The sequence below is a fragment of the Dreissena polymorpha genome, chromosome 7, assembly GCF_020536995.1.
Source record: "Dreissena polymorpha isolate Duluth1 chromosome 7, UMN_Dpol_1.0, whole genome shotgun sequence".
Lineage (NCBI taxonomy): Eukaryota > Metazoa > Mollusca > Bivalvia > Myida > Dreissenidae > Dreissena > Dreissena polymorpha.
Window position 1 is genome coordinate 57,122,576 of NC_068361.1, and position 24,720 is coordinate 57,147,295.

The window sequence follows — 24,720 nt, forward strand, 5'->3', positions numbered from 1 at the left end:
CGCTCACCTCCACCCTCGGCTAGGAAAAGCATCATTGATATGTTGACGTATGTACATGTCATGCACAAAGAAAGATAAGTGATTCAACTTTATTTTATAAAAGTTATTAAACAAAAAACGTGAATTGCAAACATTTCAAACAATGTGTAAATACCAAGCAATTAAAAACAATGTTCCAAATTGTAATAACTTGTGGCTTATCTAAATAATGTCTGCTTGGTAACATGCACTCGTATATATAATATGAGTTACGATTAGTAAAAGTTTTTTAACGTATTTTACCGTTCATGTTGTTTTGCTTTTCATTACAGTAAATTACGACACAATCATTAAAATATACACTCATTTCATTAGTACTCTAAGCATGTTTTTTGCTGTGTCGAACGTTTGTGATAATCGTTAACATTAAATTTATGAACACTAGATAGGCCAAATGTATTACATAATCTGCAGAAAACGTAGTCACAGCATTAGTCAATATTATAACAGGCGAACATTCAAAATAAGTCGCTTAAGGTTAAAAATTATGTCAATAGGTCAAAGTATAGAAGAAGCCTGTGTCCACTCTTAAAATATTTTTTTTCTACCTCATAACTTTTGTTGCAATTACATCTCGGTTGTGTTCGATAATAGGTCAAATCCGTTACAAAAAACATGGTCGCAATGGGAAGGGGCAGTTTCTATGCATGTTTATGAAGAATCTTTGCGGAGTACCTACTCTCTCGATCTCTTTAAATTTTTGTCTAATCTTTATGAAACTTGGTCATAATGTTTTAAACAGTATCTCTGTCAAGTTAAAAATGGTTCTGCTCCGTTGAAAAACATTGCCGCGCAGAGATTGGGGTCGTTTTACATAAATTTATATATTTAAACCCTGTCAATACTCTACAGATTAAATCTTTTTTGATCTTTTTTGTCGAATTGATGTAAAATGTCCTAAAGAATATTTGTTCTTATGATATCTGAACCAATTTCAAAAATGATTTCGGTCTGTTAAGAAACATCGTCGCCAGGGAGGCGTGGCCACTATATGGCTATATTGAAACACTGTGAACATTCCAGAAGTCATATTCTGTGCAAAATTTACATGCATTTGTTCAACGCAATTATTGTAATGAAATTGTCGCTTATGTTGAAACTGGTTCTGATGCATTGAAAACAAAGACATAACTTAAAGGATAAGAAGCCACAAGATGTAGCCAAATCATAATAAAACTTTATGCATACATGTGTTTTCATTATATCTAAGCCAAGTTTAAAAATGGTTCGGGATTACAAAAGAGATCAAAAGCCACAACTTTTAACAAACATCATAAAGCTGTTTGGAACAGTTACATTCCTGCGATTACCTGGTAAGCGCCATGAGGCCATTGACCCTCTTGGTATGATAAATAATTAAAAAGTAACATGTGTGACTTTTCAGTCGTAAAACTATTGTTAGTACAGTGTTTACATACATACAACAGTAACTGTGGGGCATTAACACAGCAATATTTTGGGACAGTCCAATTAGTTATACATGTACTCATGTGGAGGCACAACACTGGACTGCACACGTGGTGATGGAGTCATTCGAATTTTATTTTCTCCTCGAAAATAGCAAGGAGCAGCATGGATATGACCCCTATTAAAATCCCCACGTTGTTTAACATGAAGTCCCTTGTCGTGTTCTGGGTGGGGCCCATTATTACTGGGAGCTGAAAATAAAAACGAGAAAATAGATTATTATTATTGTTATATATTTACATTACTTTATACCCCGCAAGCGAATTTTAGCATGAGGGCGTTGGTATATTCGAGACACTCGGTCGATTTGTATGAATGTCGCTCTTTCCTCCACATTCCTCAAGTCTTTTAATTGAAACCTTAATTCTAATATCCCGCTTGTTTCCTATGAGCAAAGAAGAAAATCAAATGTGGGTTATTCTGGAGAAATTATTGGCGGAGCTGAAACATTTAAAATTATAGAATAAGGAAACAAAGATTTTATCCGAGCCAAAATTGTATAATTTCTATGATAATATACGGTTTAACAACCATCATTCAGGAGTATAGATGAGTGTTATAAAATCACTAGTTCTTCGTACTCGTGAGTTTATTCTAAAACATCTACATACCTGACCCAGGGTTATTCAGCACCAAATTATTTCTACGTTATGTGACTTAAAAATTACCCATTGACATGGCTATTTAGTCCGTTACAATTCTGCGCAGAGTTAAGTCAATTTCGTGACACTGCTTAAGTTGTATTGCCACTCAAAATCACATAAAAGGTTGCAGGTCAAGAGCTATATTGAAATAAACTTAAAGTCGAAAAGTCAGTTCTTCCTACCATATCGACGAGTGCTATGTAGAGGAACATGCCAGCAGTGATGGCCAAGATCCACTGCTGGGCGGTTTCATTGGAGGAGATCGCAAGGCCGATCCAGAGACCGATCAGCGCCGTCAGAGAGGACACGACATTCAGTAGCAGGGCGCGACAGAACGGGAGGCCCGATGTGAGAAGGATCGCAAAATCGCCTGAAGAAAATAGAGACGCAAAATGGTCACTCAGATTGGTAATTGCAATCAATATTGCGCACTATTCTTTTATTTAGAAACAGGCATTTCGTATTCTAATAATGCTTAATGTTTTTGTCGGTTTTGGATTTGAGAACTTGTACCGCGAAATCTAATTTAAAAAAATCCAAATGGTTACTGATGTGATAATGGGGAACAATTATCGCGAAATCTCTTTAAAATGTAGCCGGGGAATTGTATTATAAATATGTTTGGGGTTAGTCCCCAATATGGCAAACTTTCGGGCTAATGGAAATTAGACACCAACTGATTATTTGTTTAAGATTTTGCAATATATGGGAACCAATATCGTAAAATTGACAAGAAAATTAGACGCGAAATGTTACTGTTATAAGATCATGTTCAATCATAGTAATTGGGGTCTAGCAGCAACAATAAAGAGGCTTCTAGTTGAATGTTCATAAAACAACTTTCTCACGATACTTAAACTAGATCCTATTTACTTGGTGATTAAAGCCGTGCATAAAAAGACCCATGTGACCTCAGAGCGCGACGTCTATAAATGCCTAAGTCCATGTTATCCACGTAACCTATACGTAGGGTGAGGTACTAAAGTGGAGATGTCTCTCGATATACTTTTACCGGGTATTCGCATGTACGTACCAAGTTCGTGGGGTAACTCGTGACAGAAGATCGCCACAGTGGTCGAGAGTCCGAGGGTGAGGCTTTTCGAGAAGGAGGCACCCATGGCGAGCCCGTCCGCGAAGTTGTGAATGGCGTCACCCAACACCACCATCATCGCTACACTTTTAATACCTGCAATCGTGAAGGGGAAGACAGGATATAAGGTTGTAAAACGTTTTTTTCTACCCCAGAGTAAGGCTGGTCATAAACACAGTAAGAATATCAACAGGTAAGACAGCCCTGAAGGTGGTTGTGATTGTGAACCGCATGGAAAGCCCGTCCGCGATGTTGTGTCTGGCGTCTCCTAATCTTATCATCACCGCCACGCAAGTGGTGAGCGCAATAGTTAGAGATAATGATGCTTTTGGTATTAAGATATTAGTTATTTAGGCTTTCCCATGCCAAAGATGTATTTTACGGAGGCACCCAATTGCGGTACCAACCACCACCACCATCATCACTATACTGGGAATACATGCAATCGTGCCGAGGAAGAGACATGCACAGTTTCGGAAGTCACAAGGTAAGGCTGCTCTTGAAGGGGACATCCGCGAGGTTGTGTATGGTGTCAGTATAGTCATCGCCAAGCCATGGAGGCATGCAATAGTGCAAGATGATGCTATTTTTAATCTCTTAAGAAATTAGCATTCACAGACGGAAGATGATCGTGAATGATGTGCCCATATGATGTATTCATATCCGCGAAGTTGTGAATACCTTTACCGACCACCACCCTAACCGCCAAGCCAGAGTAACGTGCAAAGGAGTGTGGGAGAGCGAGGCTGATATATTTTAATATATGTGCGAGGCTGGTCGAGAAAGGACTATCCTAGGCAACCCCGTCATAAAAGCTGTATGTGGAGACATATAATAAAAACATAAAAATATTGTTTTCTTCAATAACTTGTCAAATTGAAATGGCAAAAAAATGTGTGCATCAAGAGTTTCTGGCCTTTTGACACAGTCAAAATGTTCATATACTGAGGCTCATACATTATTATGCCAATATACGTAATTATTACAGAGGAAAATTACAAAAACTTGGCAAATCAAATATGTGATGTGATTATACATTTTTCTACGAAAAAGATATAAATAAAACTGTTTTACAATATCCATAAACCAAATTGTAAATTTATAGGAAATACGTCTCGGATAAGTCAATGAAAATAAACAATCCACGAACAACCAGATGTAGATAAACTGAACCATAGGAATAACAGAAATCATCTATTCACGTATAGGAATAATGAAATATTAAAAGTAATGCCATTTATAGAGCAATACATATGGAAACACATTTGTTTCAGGTGAACGATAAACTATTTTTAGACAAAACTTCACTATTAGTTGAAATTTGCTTTTTGGTGAGTGATTCAAATTTTGTCATATATTTTCAATTTATACACATTTGCCATTTGCCATGATTGTATTTTTCCAAACTCCAAAAATATTTAAGCTTTTATAAGCCATTAACTTTTTATGCTTTAAATCTTTTAGTTTTGATTTAATATTTGCTAATTTTGATTTTGTCATCCGAGAAATGAGACAAGAAAAAATAGATCATACAAATCAAGATAAGACAAAAACATTCAAGACAAGAGTTTATTTATAAATAAAGACAAACATCCCAAAATACAGCACACCTCAATCAAAAACCCACAAAATCCAAATATATAAATAAATACAATAAGTATTTGTATATTAAAGCTGTTATGCATTATAGGAAAAGATCTGATGAAATATAACGAAAATCAAGTCCAGCTTCCAGACCTGTTATTCTGGGTTTTGCGAGAAAAGACAACTTCACAAAAGGCAAAGACATGGCAACCACTACACAATCCGAAAGCGAAGGTAGAAGCTTTACGAAAAGTCCCCGTATTTTTTACTGCACATAGATACAAACAAACAGTTCTTTTCGTGTTATATGTAGATGTAGCATTAAGCTAGTCACATACAAATATGAGTTTTTATACAAATTTAAGAAAGCATATTTGTTTAGAAATAATTTAATTTTTCCGCGAACAATATCTTAGTGTATGAACACTTGAGGAGTGAAATCTTGAAATAAAGAAAAACACGCAAACAAAAACAGGTGTTGTTTAGATCTACAAAGCGATAACTACTGCAAAGTAGGATCTTTCACTAAGGTGCATACATGTACATCGATCTAGCCAGCTATATCTTCTAAGCTATTGCTATGTATTAGAGATAAAACAACTTACCAAACATATCTTTTTCGTACAAAACAAACAAATATAAACAGTGAAATAAATGGCAAGAAACCATCACAATTAGTTGCATTTTAAACATGTAAATCAGAAGCCGGAAATCAAGAAGTAAAAATAAAATTATGTATTTTCCTTTAAAAAAAGAAAATCTTATTCCTGAAGATTGGCAAGTTGTCGTTTACATCACAGTTGTGAATAACTTAAACGAACAAAGCCGTTACGAGTTGTTAAAAAAGGGAATAACATGTTTATGACGCACCTTTCTTTGACTTGTCGGACTCCGCGTCGTCGTCCATCTTTTTACCATTAGACGTCGGTGTTCCATTAGCCCTGTCATTCGTCATCTTAAATGAGGAATTTAACAGGGCCTTAGACAGGGGAGGGCGTACGTTTTAATTGGCTGATTGTCTTTAAATGGTGTAATGTGTAACTGACTGAGGAAAATGCGACCTTTTTAGTTATTTTTTTGCAAGAGCAGTGTGTATATTTTCACTCTGTGGTCCATTTGCTATTTACTTTTACTAATTATGCCAATTTGGACGTCGTGCTTCGTGGAATAAAATAGTAAATGGATAAAACCTTTCACAAATCGGTTGTTTACCTACGTGATCTTCAACAAATTGGATTTTCTCATATCGTGTTCTCTAAAAACATGAAGAATTTGCGCAAATGTACGGTTAAGCATTATCACAATTACGCTACTTTTATTTCCCTTAGGCGGTTGTATCTATAATAATTAATTAAGTGTCAAACCTATTGGTGAAATCTTGTTTTGAAACCTGACCGTTTAGCACATTATGACAACTCAGTTACAAATAACCTCAATAAACACAGTCAGTCTCTTTAAGCGCATACCCCACCCCTGTCAAGCTGCTACTAATGCACGTAAAAAAACAAAACTTGAATACTGCTTGAGAGTAGTCACTACTACTACTTTAAGAGGAGCGGGAATCGCAAAAAAATCATCAGATTTGTTCCCTAGATGGACTGAAAGCTGACTGGCGCTTTTCTAAGTGAACTATTTAAACAGTATATTGGTATACACCTGGTTAAAGTACCGGAGAGTCTATCAAGAAAATAACTCGAGATCTTTCCATAAAACGAAAGTGACCATAACGATTCGTAGAAATATGTGTAGGTATAAATTTATGAATATATAAACAAAGTGCAACTTAGCTGCGCCAAAAGAAGAGACGCCTAAGTAAAGCACGTGGTACTATAGTAATAGTATTATTTGCCAAATATTGTTGTGAGCACATAGGCACTAATTACAAAAAGATTCATCAACAGCACACATCCAAATGAATAAAACTAGGATCATCGCCTTTTAGCGGCCCATGTAAAAAAATGCCGGGGTTTATCTGGGTTTAAGGAGCTGCAAGCCTTACACTTGGCCGAGAGTTATTTATATCACATCACAGTTGCAATAAAATCATTGAAGACAAGTAAGTTAACTAGGCTTATCCTTCTTACATGCATTGTGTCATTCGGTGAAATCTCGATCTCGTGGTTGTCGGTAATGAAGGCAGTATTGCTGTGGCTGTGGCCATGTGAATGCACCCGCTGCAAAAGGCGACAACTTAATGAAACAATAATCATAAAGTAGAACTTCATCTACAACAGCATAAGAGAAATCTCCTTATACAATGTGTAGCGTTATTTTCTTGCAAGGAGCCAATGGCTAAACAGTGGACATAAAGCAAATTTTACTAGACAAAACACACGCGTTCACATGAAAATATCTCAGGTCTGATATGTCTTCAACGTGGATAAACAAGGTAAAGAATAATAACAAAGAGTCAACTCAGATAAAATATTATACATTCGTGTAAAACATATCCGTATGGAATTTTCATCAAAAGAAGACAATCATAATACAGTATAGCACTATGAGAGAAAACCCTTGGTTATTGACTAATTATATGAAGAATGCGAATATTTATATCAGACTCAGTTTTTACATAATCTGAGACTTTTATTGCGATTAAAATTAAGAGGACTGGCATATATTTTACTCTATGCACGTTGTATTGTTACCAAAATAATCATGCTTTTCTACCTGAAACATCAATAAGTATTGTGATGGAATTGAAAATAAATTAACACGTTACCGCAGAGTTTGGTCCCAGCATTGACCACAACTTCTCGAATAGGTAGAAAACATAGACGCCTGCAAAAATATGTGCAATGTATATCAACTCGAGCATATGCAAACGAAGTGGATTGGTAATCTGTTTATTTCATTCTATGGGGTGAATGATTTGATAATACTTTATATTATATAACCTGAGCATTTTACTGCACAGTAGCTCGATCGAGAGTTTAAGCTTTATCCCTTACTTTCATAGTATCGGTCCTCCTCATCGTATCGGCCCTTTATTAATGATTTTTTTTTCAAATTTTAGAAGTTGTAATTTATTTGATGGTAATCCATGACTATTACGACGATCATTCTCATGATTTCCGGTGTTCATTGGAAAGTAGGTCATGTTTATTCCAGGGTGATGCTGCGATTTTTAAATTACGTAACACACACGTAAGTACTTAGTTTATGGATAAGTAGTAGCATTATTAAATGTGTTATATGCCGCTTATTTTTCAATAAAGTATAAAACTATTTTAAAAACAAAATGAGCAAGAGTTTCGTTTTTCCATTCAGTTACTATTTGTAAAACAAGCACGTGCGCATAGTAACAAATCTTAACAACCAATCAAAAGGGCCGATACTATGAGAGGGTCGGTACAGGAAACAGATTACTAAAGGGAGCTTAGTCTATCAATTATTTTGTCAAAACATTACCGATTTAAGTGCAGTTTTCGTTGTTATGTCCTAGAATACACTTGAACTATATATTGACATATAACACATGCGTGTTTTTGTATTCGTTCACTTCCAAAATTCCAACGTTTTCATTAAGAGGGCCGATACAACGGATAGACATGCTAATAATTACACTCTGGCTTGGTTTCAAGTTTTGTGGACTGTTTAGAAAATGCCAACATGATATCATAAACAATCATTATAATACATTATTACAATTATTACAAACAAATATAGTCCATATAGCTAGGAGCTATATGTTGACCCATTATAGACACGAATTATTGAGTTATTATGAAAACGAACCCATCAGCAGTACTTGTACTGTCTCTCATTGAATTCAAATGCCATGTTTTACAAATTGGCCCAAATTGGTGTTGGTGTCAAGAACATAAAATACTCGTTACTTTGTCAATTATAGGAATTGTGTGCTCAAATTTCAGTTTTTTTTATTTGTCAGAAGTAGCACTAGCATAATATGTGCTCAACAGACGATGTCTTTTTCAACCATTGGTTCATAATTTCGACAGCTATATATGACTTCGATACTATGACAAAGTATGTTATAATATAAACGGGAGACACGTATTATTTTAATGAATAATTTCGCAAACTAAATTATTCGATTAGTCTACCTTTATAATGGTATTATGATTTGTAATTTCATCTTAAGCAATAACAATTGCTTTTTGTTTTAATGACAATGTAAAATAAAGAATCATGTCGATGATTATGATGAAGACTAACATGCTGACTTAACGACTGATGATGATAATAATGATGACGAATATTCAAACGATAATTATGGGATTTACGATACACCGGATATATCAATGTTATTACAATGATTACGAAAATAATAAATGCCATTATCCTAGTCTGTGATTAAAGGGAGATAATACGATTTTGTCAAATATTTATGAATTTATATAAATATGTAAACAACTTATTATACATATATTTCAATATAAATTAAAATAGAGTTAAGAAGAACATGTGTCGAAAAATGCGAAATACGCCAGATATTTAATTTTGAAATCGAAAATGTCTGTACAGTCGAATTCGTTATGTATATCATGCATGTACGATGTGATTCTAAATTAAGTTTTACGGATCATTGTAATTTCTTGCAACGATTTCTATTCATACGACACACGAACACTAACTCCGATCCTAATAAAAAGACGAATGTTTCGGTTATTGAAGGAATATATGTACGAAATATCTTTGTCGCATTCGGCTCGCGGCGCTAATTTGTTTTTTCTGCATTTTATGACATTCGTCTTCAATGTATAATTTTTCTTGCCTATTTGTGTTATTGTAACATATTTTTTATCAATATATTACAATTGAACACATGTAAAAATCGTATAATCTCCCTTTAAGTTGATAGTGATGAAGACAAAATAGGCGACGAAGACTTACCCACGCAGGAGACCAGCGCAAACCAGACATACGGCTCGACGGTGATCCCCGACCCGCCATCTTCATGTTCACCGTGAACCCCGAGCGCCTGCGGAGTTAAGGTCGTCAAAGGTAAACAACATACGCTTGACAACCCGTCAGCGGTCAGATCTTGCTAACAACAACGAACTGTTTTGATGACAAGCCAGAGGTTAGTTATAGCTTCTACTTTGATGTTTAAAAGGAATGCCATTGAATGACATGAATCCATAGTTGTTGTGTGCATTATAGGACCCTTATTGGGTCAAGTTCTAAGATCAGCGACATGAGTTTAATAATAAGTCAGAATTATCTTACTAACATTGTACAGTTAATTCAGTAAATTGAATGAATGCATGATTGTCTGTGTGCTCCTAGCGCATCGGGGTCGATGTCAAATGGAAAACATTGAAACCGATCGATTCACGATTCAATTCATTTTATAAGATAGAATAAAGTATATTTCAGGATGGCCGGGAAAAAATATGCAGCCAGCTCATGATTAACGTTAGATAGGTTTTAAAATCAGATCAGATATGAATATATCATATCAATACACGTTCCATTATTTGATCGGGTTTATATATAAAAATTTGAAAATAAGATTGGCGATTTGTCCGGTACAATGCCGCCTAATTGCATCAGGGTCAAGGATCAACCCAATATAAAAAAGAACTATAAGCAAGAAAAATCCATTCAAGTCAGGAGAAATATTTTTAAATGCGTCAGTTCTACATGAGTTGTCATTTGCACTAAATTACCTTAATTCCGGCTGTGTCTTATTATGGTTGCTTATGGATAATGTCGCCATCAGCGCTTTGATTTTTTTCTTAAATTAATTAGATCTACGGTCGAAATAATTATATCTGTGCACCTACCGTGGGAATTAAATGCAGAAAGGCGTCCGCGTACAGCGTACCTATCGCCAAACCTATAAACAGCGCCATTAAGATGGAGAACGCTCTCTTTGACGCCAGCTTCACGAACAGCGCCCCAAGGGCCGAGCAGGCGCAGACGATAAGAGTGGCTATAGTTCCGTACCCGTAGCCTGGAAAAAAATGGAGCGACCGAGAAACAACGACTATATTTGTAAACCTTCGCAAAATATATTCATTAGTGTAGGCAATAAATCGTCTGCTGATCCAGAGTGGGAAAGAGGGCTGCAGTCTACAGTCATTTCCGTGTTTATTGGAGAATGACGGAATCTTTAACTTGATTTATCAGAAAGTAATCATAAGCTTTGAAAGATTCGCATTTTCATTACTGACAAAAATTGTTGAAAATGTTCATATTTTGAAAAGAATTAATCGTTAAAATAAAAACTAACATATAGAAATAATCAAAATAAATTGTGGACCCCCTTTCGAGTTATCCGTTTGGCAAGCGAGAAGGAAATAAAGTTTCAGCAGAGGATACAAAAAAATGTCGCTACGCACAATATCAGACATTTGACATTAAATAAAAAGTAACAAGAAGTGCTTAACGTCTCACGCTTAATATACAAATGCTCTGGGTAGTCATTAAATATTTAAGAATATTGACACAAGCGGATTTCCTACGTTCGGCGTCCGACGGTTTAGCGGAAGTGTCGCTCTCTGCGATCGCAGCGCAGCTTCCGGCCACCTTCTGCTGCAGTAGCGCGGGGCAAAGAAGCGACACCTGTGCCGATGTGAGGCTGGTTCCCTCCATTTCGAATGTTGCGTACAGCTGGTCCGGCGTGAAGCAGACGGATTCCTGAATGCAGGCACATTAGCTCGAAACTCCGTCCATTGAGAAAAATTAGCTAGAAACTCCGTCATATTATGAAAATTAGACAGAAACTCCGCGGAATAAGGCAAATTAGCTAAACACTCCGTCATATTAGGAAAATTAGATAGAAACTCAGTGAAATTGGGAAAAATAGCTAAGAACTCTGTGAAATGAAGCAATTTAGCTAGAATTTCCGTGGAATAAGGAAACTTAGCAAGAAACTCTGTCGCATGAGGAACAGAAGCTAGAAACTTCGTGAAATGAGGCGCACTAACGGTAGCTAGAAAAAACAACGCCAAAAGGCAAATAAGCTAGACGCTACGTGGAATAATGCAAAAATGAAAGGTAGCTAGAAACTCCGCGGAATGAGACAAATTAGCAAGATACTCCTAAGAATGAGGCAAACTTAGCTAGAAACTCCGCCATGCGAGCATGTCCCGAAACGAACATTCTTATGTACCTACAACTGGTCAGAGGTAAACAGGAACCTAACCTTTAGTACATGTTTAACTCTTAAGTGAAGGGATAAAAGTTTTACTATGTGTTCTTCATTTCAAAATGCTCTGTCTGTCCAATTTATTTAAGAAGCCATATTCTATGGCGATATCGGTTTTGTGAAATATTCAACATCAATAAGAAATCTTATTTTTGTCACTTCCTTGTTGTTATGATCGATCACAAAAGTGCAACCAAAAAACGCTGAGGTAGATTCTAATCAGCATAATGTATGTACATGTAACAAGTAGCCATATCCCTTATGATACATCTTAAAAATGATCTACTAACAAAGTGCGTTTAGATAATGGCATTAATGTTGCCGAAAAGGGTTTGTTTTTTGAAGTTAGAAATTCATTATCTGAGCTTTTTATTTGTTTTCAAAAAACTTGACTCTACCAATTCGTGGTTATGTAAGAAGTCACCATCATCGGCCTCTCGTTTTCGCCTCTTGACTCGCACGTTGTTTGACGTCATCAAACCCTCGTCTACTTCTCGCCGTTTTCGCGCATGACCGTGACCTTCATGACCCGCCTCTGAGCTCACGGTATCGCTCGCACCCTTCTCGCCGATTCCCAGAGAGGTGAACACTTTTTGGAAATCTGAAAAAAACATGAAAGCAAAATTTGAGGTTGCATCTCTCGTTAAACCAATGTCCGCCTTTTGAAATGTGTACCCAAAGCCTATATGTTGCACTCACGCATGTCATCATTACATTCCCATAGCTATCAAATAAATGCGCATGTAATGCTTTTATAAATGCGTCAGAAAAATTGGGCGCATGCAATTATTTAGCTGTATAAATCATTGTAACAACCAAAGACAAACTCTTAAAAGATTATATTTTGTTCATGGGAAATTTGAGAGCGCAAACGAAAACAGAATACAACAGGAACAACAAAAAAGAGGCAATATAAACTAATCACTTGTTTTCGCGACCGTATCATTTTCTCCACCCAGTTCTTCTAGAAGTGCCTCCATGAAGAAGGTCGGACGGGGAACCACTCGACACTCCCGGGAAACGGTGGCGCCTTGAAATACAGAATGGGATAAGAAGGGGGGGGATGAATTAGTAAAGTGAGTGTTTTCGACGATAGCTTACTTTTTCACCGCTTGACTGTCTCAATCTATTTCTTTGCCTTAATGTATAACTATATGCTTTTCTTATATTATTGCTAAACAAATCGTTCGGTAAAACACAGCGTGACTTTTTCAAAAAGCGTTTGATATTTTAGCATTTATGAACACGTATGACATTGAAACATATTACATGGTTTTGAAGAACTGTTACGGAAAATATCTAATGATGGTACTGTACGCGTGATTGAATGTGTGAGTTTTTACCACTTTCTTCTTTTCCCGGACAAGGTATGTATTGTTGATGAAAATGTTGAAGAAAAATCTTGTAATGTCATACACACAAAAAATAATCTGTGTTTATACCATCAATGATGTTTAGCAGGATAAGGGTCGCAATGTGCCCCAGATGCGCGGTGGTGTTGGCCCCTGCATCGACAGGAAGTTCCAGTTTGTCATACACGACATCGGCCCCTAGACACTGCGGAAGTATATCATACAAACTATAGGCAGATATTATGACTTCTCAAACGTGAATGGGATATCATATAAGTCAAGAATGTATTGTTCACAAAAATAAAAAGTTGTTTGTTAATTCATCTGTATGGTGATAGCATTTCAGTGTAATCTGTTGAGAAATGCGGTAGTAGTTCCCTATACAAACTTATGAAACAATTCAGCTGACCGACCGACCGATCGAAAATAACAACAATTCTCCATTATTGAGACTTGTGCTTATTTAAAGCAAAAATGCTATATGTATTCTTTGCATAGTATATTGATAAGTGTGGCCGCTAAAACATTAGTAAGTTCAACGTCACGATATTTTCAGGATTTATCTAGCCTTCATATTTCTGAATCACATGTCATTATAATGATTATAATAATAATAATAATACTAATAATAATTATTATTATTATTATTATTATTATTATTATTATTATTATTATTATTATTATTATTATTATTATTATTATTATTATTATTATTATTTATATTCAATTCTTATTATGATTTTAAAGAACATATTTTTATATTAAGTACTTTGAAAAAAAATTATCACATGCTGTAACAAGTCTATAATATTTGGAAAAATTGAAAACAATAATTATGCTAAGAAAATACAAGTTTAATAAGGATGATGATGATATGTTAATCGCCATATTTACTGCATTGCCTTCCTACACTTAAACTGGAAACACAAATATATTGTTTGCACTATACATATCATATGTTCTTAATGTCTTCTTGTTGTATCGATAAACATATATACTTCGGATACATAAGGTATTTTTAAATTCTGTTCTGAATCTATGCATTTTTTAATTTTTAGTTTTGTCAACTGTGAACAAGTCCCTTTCATAGTCGAGTTAAACGTAAACAGAAACATAACGTCGTTCTTTAATCATGGTTTATCAACATCTAAGGCTTGTCCATAATATCTAAACCGGATACAAACTCTAAAGGCAATTGAAATATGTATATAAATTACGGAATACCGTTAGTGCCATCGTGGTTACACATTCAAATCCAGAAGGCGACAATGCGATAGTGCGATAGTACGATGGCAAAAAATGCGATAGTACAATGGCGACAATGCGATAGTACGATGGCGACAATGCGATATCGTGATAGTACGACGGCGACATTGCGATAGTACGATGGCGACAACGCGATAGTACGATGGCAACAATGCGATAGTCATATCGTACTGTCGACGTCGCATCATCGCATTGTTACCATCGTACTATCGCACTGTCGCCATCGTATTTTTGCACTGTCGTCATAGTTTTATCGCACTATTGCATTATTTATTGCCATCGTATCATCGCTTTATCGCTATCGTACTATCGCGTTATCGCCATCGTACTATCGCAGTGTAGCCATCGTACTATCGCATTGTCGCCATCGTACTATCGCATTGTCGCCCTCTGGATTTTAATGCGTAACCACGATGGCATTCCGTAATATATTCATAAAAATGTAATCAACTGCATTGCGATCGCAACATCGCAGTCGCGGCATTTTAAAACTGATGAACATTAAATGATACTTTCCTTATTTTTACACTGTAAATTGAATATGGCCGTTAGCTGAAATAAACACGTGAATATAGTCTATATCCTAATATATGCCCAGTATTCCGCGTCGTCATGTTTTAATCCAAAACTTATTCATGCTTTTTAGAAAGGTCCTTTCCAATAATAATAAGAAACAAATGGCAATCTAAAAGCTCTATCGGAAAACAACGGCAACATTATATACAAATAATGAAGCTCATTTTTCAATAAAAGCGAACAAAAATGTACACATATAAAAATTATTAAGTTGGCTTTTTTAATTACCATTTCTTTAAAAAGCTCTACATCGTGTTCGTCTGCATGTTCGCCTGCATGTTTGTCAGCATGTTCGTGGGCATGTTCATCCCCGTGCGTGTCTTCGTCTGAAATGAAAAAGTAATCCATAAACTTAATAAAGTAAGTCCGTTGCTTGGTACATTATAATAGCTAAATTTCTTAAGAAGATAGTTTCTATTATTTGAAGCTACACTTCGCTTTCCTTTTGATATCATGAATATGTCAGCAAAAAGCAAGTTGGAAGACGTAAAAATGACGATTAATCCATCATCAAGAAAGACGTAAAAGAAAGAGCGATAACTGAGTGAGGATTCGGAAAAAAAAACACGTAAACAAGAGAGATAACTGAGAGGGGATTAGAAAAAAAACAACAACGTTAAATAGAGGGGATTTGAAGTGAGATATGAGCAAAAACTTCGTAGCAGAGATTAACCCATTTATGCCTAGCGTCTAGAAAAAAGGCCTTGGCAAACAGCGTAGACCTAGATAAGACGCCGCATGATCAGGGTCTGCGCTGTTTGCGTAAAGAAATTTCCGTAAATAACATTCTAAATATAGAAATAAGTATACTAGACATCCCCAATTTTGGAAATAAATTGATCCAATTAAGAAGGATGGGAGAGACCACTAGGCATAAATGGGTTGAACTGACAACTCGAAAAAGATGCCCAAACAAAACTAGAGAGCTTCAACAATAACTAGATAGCTTCAAAAATAACTAGAGAGCTTCAACAATAACTAGAGAGCTACAACAATAACTAGAGAGCTTCAACAAAAACTACAGAGCTTCAACAATAACTACAGAGCTTTAACAATAACTAGAGAGCTTCAACAATAACTAGAGAGCTTCAACAATAACTGTAGAGCTTCTCAACAATAATTACAGTGCTTCAACAATAACTAGAGAGCTTCAACAATAACTACAGAGCTTCAACAATAACTAGAGAGCTTCAACAATAACTAGAGAGCTTCAACAATAACTACAGAGCTTCAACAATAACCAGAGAGCTACAACAATAACTAGAGAGCTTCAACAATAACTACAGAGCTTCAACAATAACTAGAGAGCTTCAACAATAACTAGAGAGCTTCAACAATAACTATAGAGCTTCAACAATAACTACAGAGCTTCAACAATAACTAGAGAGCTTCAACAATAACAACAGAGCTTCAACAATAACTGGAGAGCTTCAACAATAAATAGAGAGCTTCAGAAATAACTAAAAAGCTTCAACAATAACTAGAGAGCTTCAACAATAACTAGAGAGCTTCAACAATAACACGAGAGCTTCAGCAATAACTAGAGAGCTTCAACAATAACTAGAGAGCTTCAACAATAACTAGAGCTTCAACAATAACCAGAGAGCTTCAAAAATAACTAGAGAGCTTCAACAATAACTAGAGAGCTTCAACAATAACTAGAGAGCTTCAACAATAACAAGAGAGCTTCAATAATAAATAGAGAGCTTCAACAATAACTAGAGAGCTTCAGCAATAACAAGAGTGCTTCTACAATAACTAGGGAGCTTAAACAATAATAGTGAACTTCAGCATTAACTAGAGAGCTTCAACAATAACAAGAGAGCTTCAGAAATAACTAGAGAGTTTCAGCAATAACTACAGAGCTTTAACAGTATTAGAGAGCTTCAGCAATAACTAGAGAGCTTCAACAATAACTAAAGAGATTAAAAAATAATGAAACATTTTTGAGAAGGTAATAATAGCCTTCTAACTGGAGCATGCCGCAGAAGTGTCGAATACCCTGTAGTAAGATGAAGCGAGGTGTATTCACGATTGCAGACACTCTAAAGTAAAAAGGGGATTTACTTTAACATTTTTTTAAACCGGATTAAACAACTTGCACAAGCACAACTATATTAAAACAAGAGTGCCCGAAAAGCCCTCAGTCGCTATCCTGAGATTCAAAGAAACTGACCTGTTCTATGCAGTCCAAGATGTCATAAGAACAAAATGTTCTTACCAACTTTCATGACTAGTGAACACCCTGGCAGCCACGTTTTTCTACAGACACGAACCATTTTCATACACATCCAAGATATCATTTAAACAAATATTCTGACAAAGTTTCATGACGATTCATGAAGCCATAGAAGGAAAAATGCCCAGCCACCTGGTGGCCATATTTTTCAAGATACTGGAACCAGTTTCAAACTTGTCCAAGATATCATTGGGAAAAATCTTCTGACAATGTTTCATGATGATCGGACAATAATTATGGCTTCTAGTGTTAACAAGGTTTTACTATAGCTATATAAGGAAAAATGCCATGCCCCCTTGGCGGCCATGTTTTTCCACCAACCGGAACCATTTTCAAACTCATCCAATATATCATTGGGACAAATCGTCTAACCCAGTTTCATGATGATCGGACAATAAATGTGGCCTCTAGAGTGTTAATAAGGTTTTACTAAATCAATTATGGCCATATTAGGATAAATGCCCCGCCTCCTGGTGGCCATGTTTTAAAAACAACCGAAACCATTTTCGAACTCATCCAAGATATAATTGGGACAAATCTTCTGACCAAGTTTCATGAAATTCGGAAAATAAATGTAGCCTCTAGAGTGTTAACAAGGTTTTACTATAGCCATATAAGGAAAAATGCCCCGCCCCCTGGCGGCCACATTTTTCAACCAAGCGGCATCATATTTTAACTCTTCCAAGATATTGTTGGGATGAATCTTCTAACCAAATTTAATGAAGATCGGACTATAAATGTGGCCCCTATAGTGTTAACAAAATTTTACTATAGCAATATACATATGTATAGCCATATAAGGAAAAATGCCCCGCCTCTTGGCCGTCATGTGTTTCAAGCAAACGCAACTATTTCAAACTCATCCAAGATATCATTGAGACCAATCTTCTGACCAAATTTCATGAACATCGGACAATATATTTGGCCTCTAGAGTGTTAACAAGGTTTCACTAAAGCCCTACAATAGCCACATAAAGAAAAATGCCCGGCCCCTTGACGACGCACGACGGACAAAAGGCGATCACAAAAGTTCACCATGAGCACATTGTGCTCAGGTGAGCTAAAAACACATACTCGTCCGATTGAAAAAAAATATTGATAAATGTATACGCAAATCGTCGTAAACATTAGGTCTACGTGCAGACATACGAACGGACGGAAGGGCGGACGGTTAGGCGGGCGTGCGCCTTTAGTGAATCAAGTATACACTCTACTAGTTGCGGAAGAATGTACAGGCTCGCAGTAGTTAATCAAGCGTGGTATCTAGACATTATTTATTCTTCCTGTTTCATTTATTAACATACAACCTGCGTTAAAATGGGCGTATCCGGTTTCTTAATTTTGGGGTTATCGATTGAGAACCACAATGCTATCGAAACTACACTGAAATGGGTTTAAAACCACGCAAGCAAATAAGATTATTCCGCAAAACCACATCCTGTTTAAAAGAATGTTATTCTGCGTCTAAATACGTTTTTTATATTTGTGCATTCATGCATCACAATTCTACAATCTTATTTCACATCGCCCCGTATACGTTGTATTTAGAAGCTATGACACAGTCGGGAATGTAATGTGCGTTCTTTATTTTCACATTTATTTCACCGGCATAAAAATAGTAAGCGCGGTGGTACGCTCAAATATCAATTTGATTTTCATTTGCAACACACGTTATGAGTGGAACATGTATTTGTATAATTTACGTATATAAACACTCACTTAGACAAGGACAGTTCTATGTTAAAAAGAGCATGAATTAATTAATTGTTTACTTCCCATTTTGATAAGGACTCTGAACCCCATACGTTCCTTGTCAAAACTCGTTATCGGTGTGTATTGGCCTTTAGTCAACGACAAATATATTCTAAATTATAGGGTAAATTTTGTGTTATAACCGTTAACCTGGAATTCTGAAACACCAAGGGCGTGTATCAAAACAGTTGAACATATGCGCGCATTGGAAAGTAACTATTCAACGATATTGAGAACATTACCTCGAGCAGTGCCGGCGGTGCCGGATTAGCACCGTGGAGGCCAATAGGCAGTGAAACTTGTGGGGCCCGCACCCAAGGCAACTATTGCCTACTTGAATACCAGTGCCAAGTCAATTTCACTTGTTTAAATTAGCCTACCAGTGCAAAGGATGGCAATACATAAAATATGACAATTTAGTTTATAGGTATAAAATGTCATTATTATACCGTAATGTCAATACGACATTTAAATAATTACAAGAAGAATTTCAGAAAACAATACCGGTTAGCAAATAATAAATTATTTCACTTGGTAAAAAAAATGTTACACCTTAAATCGGCGATTGATAGCCGGTACTAAAATATAATACCGTGCCAGGCGAGTGATTCCAGATATTCTTGCAGGTGCGTGACGTCAATCAAATCAGACCCCGCCTCCTTAATGGCGGACATCATGCTGGCTTTGTATTGGGTGACCAGAGCGGACGTGACGACGACGTCTCTGTGACAAGAGCCATTCAAATGCGGGGCGACAGCCAATAGAGTCGTCGCAAAATCGGCGAATGTGGTTTCGTCAATTGGTATGCTCGGGTACGTCACCGTCAGGCACTACAATGAACAAAACAAAACATATCTGTGTAGAACACATCTCATATATATGCCCTAGCTTTAGGTGTGGGGATGAAAATGGATTTGCGCATATGTACATGTATGTCATGGCGTCGCTTTTTGCAACTCTTAGCATTAAAAGTATAACACCAAGAGTGATGAAACTTGCTAAGCATCGCGTGTGAAACGGCGTATAATGTTTGGTCAATATGAGAAAACAAGTGTTCGTTTTAGAAACATGCCATTTAAAAAAAAATCGCTCATTCTAAAATAGTATTGTTGACGGAGTGATGAAAATTAACTTAAATAAAAACGCTTATGAAATAGAGTGCATCTGGGTATTATTGCACTAGAATATTGCGACATGAGCGGAACGTCGGACAGCCGCGCCTTATGCATTCATTTCCGGTGTGAAGCGAGACTTAGAAAAACTAAAACAAAAGCCTTGTCTTGAATATGAAGGATGAGGGATGATGAGGTCATTTTGATATTGATGATGATACTCAAGATGATGATGATTATAATTATGGTGATGGTGATCGACCTGTATTGCCATTTTAAATTAAAATTGATACAACTAGTAAAATCCACATACAATTCAAAAAAAAAATTGTAATCCCATATCTTACTAAGTTCTATTAACCATAACCATGTATTAAGTGAACACTCATAATACGTGTTCTATTATTGCAATGACAATAGCCCATGGCGTTGTCTGTCCTTGAGATGTGAAAATGTGAAACGATGTCGAGTAACAATTGGTCGGTTATTGTCACACCATTTGGAGCCAGACGAAAATATTGATTATCTGATTCACATAACAAGATACATAATGGTGGCTTTATGATGCAATGAGTTAGTTACGAGTGTCAGTTTAAAATCAACGCGCTGATAGAGCAAAAAACAGAACAGCATACACAAGTGCAACAGTAAGCATTTATTTTCTTTAGTAAATATAATAACACCGTACACGGCCAGTTTCAATCCTGTTGCATCGTAACGATGTTTTTGTTAAAATAATCTCATACACGAGGTCACGTTGGTTGGCCTTCAAGTTAAATCACTGGTGTTCGTTTTACGACCATGAACTAAAATATCCTATGTCGGATCTAAGATCCACGTTTGCCATAAAGCAAGTGATACGTGTGCATAATTACCGAGTAAAAACATTAGTATACCAAAGTCTTTTTAAGGCGACGATTGGATTAGTTTTAAATGGCCATCTGAAAAAAGACCTCTTATGCGAGGCGTTCAGAGGTCAGTATGGAAGCTGAGGCATGAAAATGATTTTAATTTTAAATGCGATTTTGGACAATTCTTAACTTTCAGATCCGCAAGTTGCAAAGTCATCGTGAAGCGTTAAGTAATTGGGCTAGTAAAGAAATATGAGAGTTACCTTGTCTTTTGGCTCTCAACTTTTGATGAATCTGATATCTATGCATTTTCTGTATTTATTTTAGCTGTTCTTCACATTTAAATACCCCCACGCGAATGTCATTTTCGTTGGCACGGTCAATAGTAAGGATCGCTACCATAAATAACTACATGTTATAGAGCGTGATCTTCGTCGTACTTATTACGGGCCGTGTAAATCTGTTTAAAGGACTATAGGTATTCAGTGAATCGGAAATTTAAACAGTGGTAGAATTTATACTCGTTTAAACATCCAAATTTTATGATCGGATAATTATTGTCGCTTCACTGCCCAGAACATTAAATTAAATCATTTTCTTCGCGTATTCACACTAAAAAAAAACATTACCTAAAACAACCCCTTTGTATTCATTGTTTGCATGTGCTCCAACTTTCATGTGTACTTTGCATGTGTACTTAATTATTATGCTTGATTTGTTGAAAGAAGACAGTACATCAAAATAATGAAATATACGGTATTTAATTTTTGATGTAAGGATTGTTTTGGCATAATGAGTAAAATTATACCAAACGTAGATGTTTAATAATATATATATATATATATATAGATATATATATATATATATATATATATATATATATATATATATATATATATATTTATATATATATATATATATATATATATATATATCTATATATATATATATATATATATATATATATATATATATATATATATATATATATATAAATATATATATCTTATCTATTGTGATTGAAAGAGTTTGCCATTTGTAAATAGTGTATCAGCATGGATTCATTTTGAAACGAATGAATTATTCAAATATAATATATGAGCTTTGACAAAGTCAGTTTTGCTTCTTTAACGTAATTAAATGTCATAACAAAGAATTGCCTAAAATGGCCTCCATAAACGAGAACATGGCATTGACGGTTCACAACATCGTTCCGGCTTGAATATATTTAAATCAAAAATATTTAATCTATAATTTGGTCGCAAAATGTGGAATTTTGGGAATTGTTTACACCTAGTTTACAACGTTTCAACTCGTTATCCATTACGAAAATTCTAAAATCTTTCACGTTCAGAGAGCAAATAGGTTTGAAAAGTGATGCGTTCGATTTGAACTGTTTGACATAAATATATACATATATACCGGTATTTGTACGTTAGAAACACTCAAATTTCATAGCTTTTATCTTTCTTACAATACTAAAGTTTTGAGAAGAACAAAGGAAGAATCTTTAAATAGCTGTTTTAGTTATAAAAAAACAAATACCTTTCTAACTGGTCAATGTGTTGTATACATAAATCATGTAAACTGATTTCTTTATTTTGACAGTTGATGTTATTTTGACAGTTGTCTTCCTCCGAAAACCACACCATCGCGGATTTCCATACCTTTTTGAACGTGACATAAGAGGGGCTTCCGAGTGTTCCTGATAAACATGTGGGCTACTCTGGGACGACACGTTACGCACATGTATATTGAATTTATACGATCTTATTACTTTTTCAAAATAAATAAACCGTTAAATGAATAGAAAAAAATCAGTAGAAGTTGTAATTGAAAATTAACAAAAGAAGTGTATTGTACTTGTTCAAGTGCAAAAAAAGTTCTGCTTCACTGCAGACTGATTCATCAAAAAAAATACGAACGCTGTTCAAATCGTGATAGTTCTGCTATCTACGGACTCCTCCGTAAGATAGGCAGCTTTAAAGGCCCTATAAAGGTGACAAACAAGTTTTACCGGATTTCAGTTACTCTTGCATAAAAAATGCTTATAACACAGCTTAGGTGCAACGTTGTCAAGAATTATGGAGGATATACCTGTTTCATAATTGGAAACTTACTTTGCAACTAACGTGAGGTGTAGCCTAAAAGCGGTGACGTATGCTAAAAATAGCCGAACAAAAATTCAATTGTAATTCTATTTTAAACAACTTTTTACCAGCAGAAAGTAACTTATTAGATCACTACAAACGTTTTAACCATTTAAAAGAGACCTACTTTGTGAGTGATACCGGAAAACGTTGAAAATCAACGATATATTTTTGGTGACCTGTATGGCGTGTCAAACGTTGCAAAAGTCAAATATATTTGTTGGTTAATGTTCATATATATGTTGGATAATTTTCATATATATGTTGGATAATTTTCATATATATGTTGGATAATTTTCATATATATGCTGGATAATTTTCATATATATGTTGGATAATTTTCATATATATGTTGGATAATTTTCAATATGTTGAATAATTTTCACATATATGTCCTATAATTTGCATCACGGGAACTGAACAGGCGTGGCTAAAAAGCGGAGATGGCTAAATCCCGCTTAAAGTGCTTTAAGTGGAACGAAAACGCCTCATAAACATTAATGCTGAAATTTTAATAATGATGTACGCGTTCTTTATTTAGATTATTAGTACATTTCTTTTGTATCTATTGGAAAATATTCAAAATAAAACATATGAGACTCTTTCCGTTTATAGAAAACCCTGTCCTTGGAAAGGGGCACTTCTCGCTATTCAATCATACCGATTTGACGGTGTAGCGTAAAAGATGCAAGACCCGTAAAATCTGCAAGTTCCGGTTCCGGTCATGTGAATTTTACGCTAGGCTCTGTAAAGGGCAAGACCCGTAAAATGTCCAGGTCTAATGTTGTTTTGCAATGATTTTGGTATTTAATTGGAGAAAAACATCACTAATAAAGAGTGTGATTGGGCCGATGTTCGTTTCTTCAAATTTGGTCAAAAAACACATGGCCATGCGGGTAAGACTGATTTTTGGACATAACTCTTTTCGGACATACCGATGAACTTTCAAATTGAGCTCCAATTATTTGTTTTAGGAATTATTGATTTTTCGCCACACTTAAGTGTATGTATAAACAGCGTCGTGTGTTTTTAAATTTGTAAAATAAAGCATGCAGAAATGTTCATGTGAGCTATTTTCTTGTTTTAATGTGAATTTTAGACCGTAAAATATGCAAGTCAGGCCTCTTAAGTGTTAAATACTACCCAACATTAATCTTATTTAACAAAGAAAGCTTAATTATAATGTAATTGGTCACAATCAAGCCTGAAAAGCCTTAAGACAAAGTCTGTTGCATTATGTGGGGTAGAAAATGTACCATATGTTATTAAAATCAGGCAATAAGGCCGTAAAATATGCAAGTCAAGGTTGTTATGTCACTGGCATTTTATAAGGGAATATCCCTCCCTCAATATTCCAGTTTTTTCGTTGCAAAATGAAAAAAAAGTGATTTATTTCTCATTTTATTGCCCATAAATTTCATTCTGACAAACTTTTCAAAATACAGTTGTCGATTTTTGCAAGCACTGCATACATTTAC

General features: G+C 35.4%; 1 protein-coding gene across 6 annotated transcripts in view; it reads right to left on the reverse strand.

Moving 5' to 3' along the window:
* Positions 1-289: 289 nt before the first annotated feature.
* LOC127839454 (zinc transporter ZIP4-like) overlaps positions 290-24,720 on the reverse strand; it is a 71,083-nt gene continuing 46,652 nt past the window's right edge. The window contains exons 1-14 of one of the 6 annotated variants that reach the window (XM_052367832.1): positions 19,722-19,856; positions 15,367-15,464; positions 13,387-13,501; positions 12,870-12,974; positions 12,343-12,545; positions 11,259-11,433; positions 10,578-10,747; positions 9,682-9,769; positions 7,547-7,605; positions 6,909-6,998; positions 5,695-5,779; positions 3,184-3,336; positions 2,333-2,520; positions 290-1,697 (exon numbers count right to left, since the gene is read on the reverse strand). In XM_052367832.1, coding sequence (XP_052223792.1) covers positions 1,569-1,697; positions 2,333-2,520; positions 3,184-3,336; positions 5,695-5,779; positions 6,909-6,998; positions 7,547-7,605; positions 9,682-9,769; positions 10,578-10,747; positions 11,259-11,433; positions 12,343-12,545; positions 12,870-12,974; positions 13,387-13,501; positions 15,367-15,464; positions 19,722-19,806 — 1,743 coding nt within the window. In that variant the 5' untranslated portion in view covers positions 19,807-19,856 and the 3' untranslated portion in view covers positions 290-1,568. Of the gene's footprint in view, positions 1,698-2,332; positions 2,521-3,183; positions 3,337-5,694; positions 5,780-6,908; positions 6,999-7,546; positions 7,606-9,681; positions 9,770-10,577; positions 10,748-11,258; positions 11,434-12,342; positions 12,546-12,869; positions 12,975-13,386; positions 13,502-15,366; positions 15,465-19,721; positions 19,857-24,720 lie in introns of those variants that run through there. The other 5 variants (XM_052367829.1, XM_052367828.1, XM_052367830.1 and 2 more) reach the window with 5 other exon arrangements.